Raw genomic sequence first — 10,864 nt, forward strand, 5'->3', positions numbered from 1 at the left:
GCTGTTCTCAGCAGGATCACATGACATGATCACATGACACGATCACATGACGCGATCACATGACGCGATCACATGACGTGATCACATGACGCGATCACATGACACGTCACTGAATATTGACTCTATTATTTCTTTGAATTTTGAGATAGATTTTTCAGATATTGTCCTTTTCATTGTAACTTTATTTTGTGGGACTGGATGATCTTTAAGAATAAACTGAAAGGTAATTATGAAATGATCTGACAATATAGGGTTTTGAGGGAGACAATGAGGTCACTAATCTCTGTTCCATACGTTAGGACAAGATCCAGAGTGTTCTTGTGAGTGTGAGTCGCTTTATTTAAATTCTGAGTGAAACCAATGCTGTCTAACAAGGCGCTGCAGGCATTACTGAGAGAGTCATCACTCATGTTCACATGGATATTAAAGTCTCCAGCTATAACTATTTTATCCCAGGCTAACTCTAAGTTTGCTCTAAAGTCAGAAAACTCTGTTAAAACCTCTGAGTAGGACCAGGAGGTCGAGAGAAAACTATGAACAAAACTCCTTTTGGTTTTTCATATTTGGACATGTGACATGTGACTTTTTGGCATTATTTGTACGAGGGACACGAGGGACACGAGGGACACGAGGGACACGAGAGACACGAGGGACACAAGAGACACGAGGGACACGAGGAACACACACAGTCTCTATCTGTCTTGAATCTGAACACTTCACATGTGACAGAGCGGGCGAGAGTTCAGCGACAGAGGAGCGTCTTACTCTGCGCTGCTCTGCGCCCGGGGCTCATCCCTGGGTGCTCACTTAACACGACTAAGACTATCGGTCAAATTCTGAACTAATAAGGATGAACCCTCTGAAGTGGGAGGGGCCATCCCTGCGTATGAGCCCGGGCTTTCCCCAAAACGCACTCCAGTTATCAATAAAGACAACGTTGTTTTGAGGGAAACATCTAGAGAACCAGCTGTTGATGCTGAAAGAGGCTGTTCAGTTCAGCTTTGATCCGATTGGGCAGAAAATATTACGGTGTCTGACATCGACTTCGCTAGGTCACACACCGCAGCTACTTGAACTTTGAGCACCTCTGATTGTCTCCGCCAGGCGTCATTACCGCCTGCGTGGATCACCACTCGACAGAAACGCTCTCTACTCTGCTTTAGGAACCTAAGATTTCCTTCGATGTCACCCATTCTGGTCCCCGGGTAACACCTAACGCTAGCAGCTGTTAGCTTCACGTCTCTAACAATATAACTCCCGATTACAAGAGTTTCGCTAGTGTGTTCAGCGGGCGTGTGATCGCTGAGGGGAGAAAACCTATTATAGACATGAAGCTCACGGTGCTCTAAGGTTCGGCGTTTAGCACCTTGTCCCCTCCGAACTGTCACAAATTGTTCCCTATTCTGTTCCTGGTCTAGTCCCGGCTGCACGGGAGACGCAGAGGGGCTGAGCTCGGCCTTACTGCTACTGCTAATGCTAATGCTACGCCCTGCAGCGCGGTCCGGTAGCCCTCGAGCTAATACCTCCTCATTGGCACCAAATCCACTCTCAATAAAACTGGTCCCTTTTCACTCAGCATCGACACCTCGACCATCACCCCCTCTACCCTGGTACGCAATCTCGGTGTCATCATGGACCCCACCCTCTCCTTCACTCACCATGTCAGCCACATCGTCAAGACCTCATACTTCCACCTCCGCAGCATCGCCAAAATCCGACACTGCCTCACCCTCCCCGCTGCTGAATCCCTCATCCAGGCCTTCATCTCCTCCCGCCTTGACTACTGCACCTCCCTCCTCACTGGCACCTCCTCCCATTCCCTCCATAGACTCCAAATGGTCCAAAACTCCGCTGCCCGCCTCCTCACCCACACCCGCCTCCTCACCCACACCCGCCTCCTCACCCACACCCGCCTCCTCACCCACACCCGCCTCCTCACTCACACCCGCCTCCTCACCCACACCCGCCTCCTCACCCACACCCGCCTCCTCACCCACACTCGCCTCCTCACCCACACCCGCCTCCTCACCCACACCCGCCTCCTCACCCACACCCGCCTCCTCACCCACACCCGCCTCCTCACCCACACCCGCCTCCTCACCCACACCCGGTCCCGTGATCACATCACTCCCGTTCTCCGCTCTCTCCACTGGCTCCCCATCAAGCAGCGCATAAACTTTAAAATACTCCTCCTCACCTTCAAAGCTCTTCACCACCTTGCCCCCCCCCCCCCTACCTGTCTGACCTCCTCCTCCCCCCCCCCCCCCCGAGCTCTCTGATCCTCCTCCTCTCTCACCCTGACTGCACCAACATCCCGACTCAAAACTTTTGGCGACAGAGCATTCTCCCGAACAGCACCCCGACTCTGGAACTCCCTCCCCCAACCTGTCCGCCACTCTCCCTCCCTCACAACATTCAAATCCCGCCTAAAAACATGACCTCTTCACCCAAGCCTATGACCTCCCCCTTCCCCTAGCCTCCTCTACCCCATTGCCTCCTCTTCTACCCCCTGTTACATCCCCATCTATTTCTCTCTACTTCGTCTGTCTTCATTTTATCTGTATATTAATGTGTATTGAACGTGTTGTCCCCCCTGTCTGTAAATACCCCACCCCCTTTTTTATTATGTTCAGCGTCTTTGGGTCACTGAAAAGCGCTATATAAATAAAAGTTATTATCATTATTATTATTACCTGACTGTAGCTGGACTTTAGCTCCTCTAAACAGCGGATCCGCGCTTCTAACTCCGTAACCCTGTTCTCCAAAACTACCACTACACTGCACTTCACGCATCTGTCATCAGAGAAGGAGCCAGGGTTCTGCACCTGTCGTCAGAGAAGGAGCCAGGGTTCTGACTCGACATATGACAGCTTAAACAGGTAAAGGTAGGTCCATCCATGACGCTAGCGGCTAGGCTACGCTAGGCTAGTTCAGTCTGGAGCTAGAGAGTGAGGAGGGCTTTTAATCCACGAAATACAGAAAAGTGAACGGTTTGAGGCTCCGGATTGTTTGCGGAGCAATCAAACTTTCACTTTTGTGTATATGATGCGTAAATATTGTGTATAATTTGTGGATTAATCGATAAAAAGCTCTAAGAACGAACAGCTCTGAAAACACGACACACTCACTGGAAGTGACGTCACCGGAAACTCGGTCTTCCACGTCTGTCCGGATTATACCCCACTATCATTCCTGACATTCTTTGGGGGTTCAATCTGTCAGACGAAACTCATTTGACAACATGTCTTTAGTAGATCAGTGAGGGATTTTCTACTAAGCCGCACCTCATAAGTCTCTCGCCCTGTCTACTCCCCTCTGTCAATCTATCAACAAACACCTGACTCTGCACCGAATTTCGATGATCACCTCAATTCCTCTTCTTCGATCTTCAGGAACCATCTTAAATCAGACTATCCTCTCCTATCTTTCATTCCACTCATTCTCAATCTCATTCAGCTCTCAATTAAGTTCCCTCATTCATCGCTCATATTGACTTCATTACTAACTGCAGCTCGTCAACTCCTACATCCATGCAAGTATCTCGCTCTGCTCCACCTTTCTTTCTACTCCAGAGCACCACGTAATACCCATGTAAAAAAATCATTGCATAAAACACTATTCAAATGCACCAGTATTAATCCAGTGATGGACAGACTGCTTTTAGATTCCATCCGGCTCTTCTTCTCCCGAGACACTCAGTTAACATCATTTCCTGACCAGATCATCTTTGCTCATTTAAATCATCTTTGGGGGTTCTTTACTGGGCTGATTACCCGAGACAGAGCCCCAATCCTGAGTCTTTACCCGGCCAACTCTCATTGACCAATCATCGCTCCATCATCAATCCATCATCGCTCCATCATCGCTCCATCATCGCTCCATCATCGCTCCATCATCGATCCATCATCGCTCCATCATCGCTCCATCATCGATCCATCATCGCTCCATCATCGCTCCATCATCGCTCCATCATCGCTCCATCATCGATCCATCATCGCTCCATCATCGATCCATCATCGATCCATCATCGATCCATCATCGCTCCATCACTGATCATCATCATTCTTTCATATTTCATTGTTGTGGCGTAGTCCTTGCTCATGAAACGACAACAAAGTCGATCATCGACCTTCAGCCTGTGTGGCACCTGGACACGTTGGGCACGTGGCAGACTTTGTAGAAGACTTTGTGTCACGTGTCTCTCACATGTAGAAGACTTTGTGTCACGTGTCTCTCACATGTAGAAGACTTTGTGTCACGTGTCTCTCAAATGCAGAAGACTTTGTGTCACGTGTCTCTCACATGTAGAAGACTTTGTAGTCACGTGTCTCTCACATGTAGAAGACTTTGTGTAACGTGTCTCTCACATGTAGAAGACTTTGTGTCACGTGTCTCTCACATGTAGAAGACTTTGTGTCACGTGTCTCTCACATGTAGAAGACTTTGTGTCTCGTGTCTCTCACATGTAGAAGACTTTGTGTCACGTGTCTCTCACATGTAGAAGACTTTGTGTCACGTGTCTCTCACATGTAGAAGACTTTGTGTCACGTGTCTCTCACATGTAGAAGACTTTGTGTCACGTGTCTCTCACATGTAGAAGACTTTGTGTCTCGTGTCTCTCACATGTAGAAGACTTTGTGTCTCGTGTCTCTCACATGCAGAAGACTTTGTGTCTCGTGTCTCTCACATGCAGAAGACTTTGTGTCACGTGTCTCTCACATGTAGAAGACTTTGTGTCTCGTGTCTCTCACATGTAGAAGACTTTGTGTCACGTGTCTCTCACATGTAGAAGACTTTGTGTCACGTGTCTCTCACATGTAGAAGACTTTGTAGTCACGTGTCTCTCACATGTAGAAGACTTTGTGTCACGTGTCTCTCACATGTAGAAGACTTTGTGTCTCGTGTCTCTCACATGTAGAAGACTTTGTGTCACGTGTCTCTCACATGTAGAAGACTTTGTGTCACGTGTCTCTCACATGTAGAAGACTTTGTAGTCACGTGTCTCTCACATGTAGAAGACTTTGTGTCACGTGTCTCTCACATGTAGAAGACTTTGTGTCACGTGTCTCTCACATGTAGAAGACTTTGTGTCACGTGTCTCTCACATGTAGAAGACTTTGTGTCACGTGTCTCTCACATGTAGAAGACTTTGTGTCTCGTGTCTCTCACATGCAGAAGACTTTGTGTCACGTGTCTCTCACATGTAGAAGACTTTGTGTCACGTGTCTCTCACATGCAGAAGACTTTGTGTCACGTGTCTCTCACATGTAGAAGACTTTGTGTCTCGTGTCTCTCACATGCAGAAGACTTTGTGTCACGTGTCTCTCACATGTAGAAGACTTTGTGTCACGTGTCTCTCACATGCAGAAGACTTTGTGTCACGTGTCTCTCACATGTAGAAGACTTTGTGTCACGTGTCTCTCACATGCAGAAGACTTTGTGTCACGTGTCTCTCACATGTAGAAGACTTTGTGTCACGTGTCTCTCACATGTAGAAGACTTTGTGTCACGTGTCTCTCACATGTAGAAGACTTTGTGTCACGTGTCTCTCACATGCAGAAGACTTTGTGTTACGTGTCTCTCACATGTAGAAGACTTTGTGTCACGTGTCTCTCACATGTAGAAGACTTTGTGTCACGTGTCTCTCACATGTAGAAGACTTTGTGTCACGTGTCTCTCACATGTAGAAGACTTTGTGTCACGTGTCTCTCACATGCAGAAGACTTTGTGTCACGTGTCTCTCACATGCAGAAGACTTTGTGTCACGTGTCTCTCACATGTAGAAGACTTTGTGTCACGTGTCTCTCACATGCAGAAGACTTTGTGTCACGTGTCTCTCACATGTAGAAGACTTTGTGTCACGTGTCTCTCACATGCAGAAGACTTTGTGTCACGTGTCTCTCACATGTAGAAGACTTTGTGTCACGTGTCTCTCACATGTAGAAGACTTTGTGTCTCGTGTCTCTCACATGTAGAAGACTTTGTGTCACGTGTCTCTCACATGTAGAAGACTTTGTGTCACGTGTCTCTCACATGTAGAAGACTTTGTGTCACGTGTCTCTCACATGTAGAAGACTTTGTGTCACGTGTCTCTCACATGCAGAAGACTTTGTGTCTCGTGTCTCTCACATGCAGAAGACTTTGTGTCTCGTGTCTCTCACATGTAGAAGACTTTGTGTCTCGTGTCTCTCACATGTAGAAGACTTTGTGTCACGTGTCTCTCACATGTAGAAGACTTTGTGTCACGTGTCTCTCACATGTAGAAGACTTTGTGTCACGTGTCTCTCACATGTAGAAGACTTTGTGTCACGTGTCTCTCACATGTATAAGACTTTGTGTCACGTGTCTCTCACATGCAGAAGACTTTGTGTCTCGTGTCTCTCACATGTAGAAGACTTTGTGTCACGTGTCTCTCAAATGCAGAAGACTTTGTGTCTCGTGTCTCTCACATGTAGAAGACTTTGTGTCACGTGTCTCTCAAATGCAGAAGACTTTGTGTCTCGTGTCTCTCACATGCAGAAGACTTTGTGTCACGTGTCTCTCACATGTAGAAGACTTTGTGTCACGTGTCTCTCACATGTAGAAGACTTTGTGTCACGTGTCTCTCACATGTAGAAGACTTTGTGTCTCGTGTCTCTCACATGTAGAAGACTTTGTGTCACGTGTCTCTCAAATGCAGAAGACTTTGTGTCTCGTGTCTCTCACATGTAGAAGACTTTGTGTCACGTGTCTCTCAAATGCAGAAGACTTTGTGTCTCGTGTCTCTCACATGCAGAAGACTTTGTGTCACGTGTCTCTCACATGTAGAAGACTTTGTGTTACGTGTCTCTCACATGTAGAAGACTTTGTGTCACGTGTCTCTCACATGTAGAAGACTTTGTGTCACGTGTCTCTCACATGTAGAAGACTTTGTGTCTCGTGTCTCTAACATGCAGAAGACTTTGTGTCACGTGTCTCTCACATGTAGAAGACTTTGTGTTACGTGTCTCTCACATGTAGAAGACTTTGTGTCACGTGTCTCTCACATGTAGAAGACTTTGTGTCTCGTGTCTCTCACATGCAGAAGACTTTGTGTCACGTGTCTCTCACATGTAGAAGACTTTGTGTCTCGTGTCTCTAACATGCAGAAGACTTTGTGTCACGTGTCTCTCACATGTAGAAGACTTTGTGTCACGTGTCTCTCACATGTAGAAGACTTTGTGTCACGTGTCTCTCACATGTAGAAGACTTTGTGTCACGTGTCTCTCACATGTAGAAGACTTTGTGTCACGTGTCTCTCACATGTAGAAGACTTTGTGTCACGTGTCTCACATGTAGAAGACTTTGTGTCACGTGTCTCTCACATGTAGAAGACTTTGTAGTCACGTGTCTCTCACATGTAGAAGACTTTGTGTCACGTGTCTCTCACATGTAGAAGACTTTGTGTCACGTGTCTCTCAGATATTTCTGGAACATTCAAAACAGAATATACATCGTAACTTCATTATCCTCAGATTCACAGAGTTCAGTGCGTTGCTCTTTGACTCAGCAGAAGTGCGTTTGTCTGATTGGTTAATCCGCCTGTCAATCACTCCCTTTGGAAATCGGAGCGACTGGGTTGGATCCCACTCATTCATTTTCTACCGCTTGTTCCCTTTCGGGGTCGCGGGTGACTGGAGCCTATCCCAGTGACTTTGGGCCTTAAGCGGGGAACATCCTGGACACTGGCCAACTTGTTGCAGGGATTCCACTCAATTGACAATAAACATCAAGAACATCATCTTTATAAAATACATTTTTATTCTGCACAATTAGGATTAAATTACTGATGAAACTCCATAAACCGTTATTTCATATCTTTTTTAAAGCAGAAAATAAATGCATTGATTAGATTCTTTCAATAATGATCCATCAATATCAAAACAGTGGCTAAAAATACTTTGACATTTTCTTTTCTTATTGACTATTGCAGAAGACTACTTTAAGTCACCTGACAGGACTAGCTGACGGTCTATTTACTGATAAAGTCCATTTTGACCATTTTTGTGCTGTTTGATTCAAGGTCAGTGGCTTTTGCTTCTATTTCCGTTGAGCCAAAGAAAACCTCAAGTTTGACTCTCCGGTTCAAACCTTTGCTAATGTCAGGCATGGGCACATGACATGACGCCACCGGACCCTCCACCCCCCACTCATCCACATAAGTCACAGTCTTCCTCTCTGTGCGATAGAAACTTAACTTCATACTGTTTTGATTTCTTTTTATTGGACCAAAGGTGTACTCTTTGGTTTGTTTCCATCCCACGTCTTCATTCATTTCTACCAACTTTGAGAAAAGATCACGACACCAGTCTCCCTCTTCATTGGTGAACTTTTTCTCTTCCTTGTGTTTGGAAGCATCAAACCGTTCACTCAAAGCAACCCCATAAGTGAATGCACTCTTTCTAGTCCTGATGACTGACTGGTCTCGTCCAAACATCACTGCTCCCTTCAGGATGGCCTCCTGTGGGTGTTTAGGACACAGCACTTCTGCCTGATCACTGAACTCTCTACGAACATGATCACACAGAATGCTGCTTTGGGCAAATCCTCCCACTAACAGAATGTACTTAATGTCAGAATGTTTGTTCAGGATCTCAGTCAGACCGTCAGTGATGTGGACCAGAGTCTCGTGGAAGAAAGACTCTTTTTTGTTTTTAGAGATCAGAACTTTGCCCTTGTCCCAGCTCAGACCCTCATCTGTGTTAAACACTTCTTTACCCTCGTTCTGCTTTTCACTAACAAGACGACCAAGATTACAGTAGGAAGTCATTTTAGCATCACCTTGGGCAAGTTTGACAATTTTAAAGTCGTACATAAATTTCTGCGCCTCACTGGGATGCTGTCTCTCATACTCCTCCCACAGACCGTCACAGAAGAACTCTCTCATACACTGTATAAACTTTCTGTCCACTCTTTGTCCTCCTTTGTCATTTCCTGAGGCTTTGTGCAGCTCTTTAAGTGCTCCTCCTTCAAGCACTTCATGCACCGTTATGTCGATGGTTCCTCCTGAAACACACAAAACAACGTGACATTTCTTCTGGACTTCACAGATTCTTGGGCGCCTATATATCAGCTGGATTGGTGCTGTACTGCTGTGGTCAGCCAACAGCCATTATGCTAATAAGAGCTACATAATGAATCAAGGCTTGTGGTTCATGTGTTGGTGTTTGTTTGTATTTGGTCTCTTCCTCATCTCTCACTCCCTCTAAAAGCTGCTCGTTCTTTCTCATTGACACTGGGAATACTGACCTCCACAGTCTACAACGATGTAGCGAGTCCCTGGGGTCTGCTGCAGCGCTGCTCTGTCATGTTCTTCAGTAATGAACCCATCTGATGGAAGCTTTTTACACCAAACTGAAGCAGCTTCAGGCTCCAGAGCGATCACCAGTTTCTTGTCAGAGAACTGAGACACAATCCCTGCCTGAAAACACCAGATATAAGACAAATGTCATAATTATACAGTTGGACAAGTTCCAAAGAACTTCACCTGAACTGCAGCTTCTCTCATGAACTGTCGAGCTGAAAAGTCCCATATGGCCGGCACAGTCAGGACCCAAGTGAAGTCTGAGGGAATGAACCTCATGCCGCTTGTGTTAAGAAATATGGTTTTCAGAGCGTCTTCCTTCAGGAACCTCAGAGCTGCAGAAAACACCTTCAGAGCTCTCATCGACTTCCTGTTCACGTCTCTGATCTCAAGGTCATTGGTGATTTTCTGTTTCAGAAATAAGACAACAGCAATAAGATATGGAAAGAATCAGAATCCAAATCCACTGAACAGGATTTCATGTCAAGTTGACAATGAAATACATCAGTGAGTCACATCATCCCGTAAACATGTTATTTATTCCTCAATTAGCGCTAACATAAAAATATAACAACAATTGACCAACCTTATTGTACAGTTCCATTTTAAAGTTCTCAAAGAAATAGTAGTTAGTTGCGTCATCTTTGTCCATCTCCAAGTACTTGTTTGTGGCGTCGTATCCAAAATGCGTGAACTTCTGGTTGCTGTCAAACAGAATACAGGAGGGTGTCTTTGGCGTGTCTTGGCCATGCTCCTGTCCCCAGCGCCGCCCCTGGGGCGCCGGGTCTGTATTTCTGGGGGTCAGGCTGTAGGCATAACCGCTGTAAGTCGTGCCAAAGTCTATGGCAATGATAAACGTGTCGTTCATCTCTCAACAGGACTGACAGGTCTGCAGCCACAGAGAAGTGGCACAGCTGATATGGTCATGATTGATGTGTAAGCCACGCCTCCAGGGTGTGCGTCCAAAAAATGCTCATAAACAAAATAAGTCGTGCAAACTGTATTTTGATTGTGATCAAACTGTGTGTGCTCTGACAAATTGTTTTGCGTATGATAATCTTAAAGTTTATTTCATCTAAATGTGCTGTAAATACAAAAGTCTTTCATACATTTGTCCCTGAAGATTCTTCCTGGTTCTTCTGTAACATTCCATCAACTTCCCAGAAACAAAGTGAAGAATGTAAAACCGGTTTGAATTTAGAAAAAACAACAATGAAGATGATTCATTTACCTCAGAAAACCTTTACAGTGACTGGCCAAAGTGTTCACACCCCTGGAAATGTTCCACATTTTGTCACGATCACAAACTTACATTTTACTGCCACATTTAAGTGTAACACCTTCACATGGAGCTAAAGTAGAGACTTTAATGTAGTGATGGGCTGTTTTTTACTTGTAGCCTTTATTAGTCAGGATAGTGTAGCGTGAACCAGGGAGACGGATGTTGCTAAAGAATGTTCCAGAGGTATTTGTTTACATTGTCCATGGCAGGAGTTTTGAGGCTCAGATACATAGTTCTGAAGTCAAGTGGAATGCCAAAGC

At 45.6% G+C, this 10,864-nt stretch overlaps 1 protein-coding gene and 1 pseudogene across 1 annotated transcript; both read right to left on the minus strand.

Moving 5' to 3' along the window:
• Positions 1-803: 803 nt before the first annotated feature.
• On the minus strand, positions 804-3,399 carry LOC140359126 (uncharacterized; annotated as a pseudogene).
• Positions 3,400-7,975: 4,576 nt separating this feature from the next.
• On the minus strand, positions 7,976-10,197 carry LOC140360060 (heat shock 70 kDa protein 12A-like). Its single transcript, XM_072445376.1, has 4 exons — positions 9,909-10,197; positions 9,506-9,730; positions 9,268-9,439; positions 7,976-9,024 (listed from the first exon to the last, which is right to left on the minus strand). Exons 1-4 carry the CDS (start codon positions 10,188-10,190, stop codon positions 7,991-7,993), a joined length of 1,713 nt encoding a protein of 570 aa, XP_072301477.1. The 5' UTR covers positions 10,191-10,197; the 3' UTR covers positions 7,976-7,990.
• Between the last annotated feature and the right edge of the window lie 667 nt (positions 10,198-10,864).

The sequence above is a fragment of the Eucyclogobius newberryi genome, unplaced genomic scaffold (genome assembly GCF_026437365.1).
Source record: "Eucyclogobius newberryi isolate DKJ021-1_F unplaced genomic scaffold, fEucNew1.0.hap1 SCAF_14, whole genome shotgun sequence".
Taxonomy (NCBI): domain Eukaryota; kingdom Metazoa; phylum Chordata; class Actinopteri; order Gobiiformes; family Gobiidae; genus Eucyclogobius; species Eucyclogobius newberryi.

Bases quoted from the DNA above. Each gene is read 5' to 3' on its own strand.
- LOC140360060 (XM_072445376.1), bottom strand. From the start codon at position 10,190: ATGAACGACACGTTTATCATTGCCATAGACTTTGGCACGACTTACAGC. The intron at 9,440-9,505 runs GTGAAGTTCTTT...TGGTGTTTTCAG, and splicing joins TGAGAGAAGCTGCAGTTCAG to GCAGGGATTGTGTCTCAGTT. The intron at 9,025-9,267 runs GTCAGTATTCCC...TGTGTGTTTCAG, and splicing joins CATCGTTGTAGACTGTGGAG to GAGGAACCATCGACATAACG.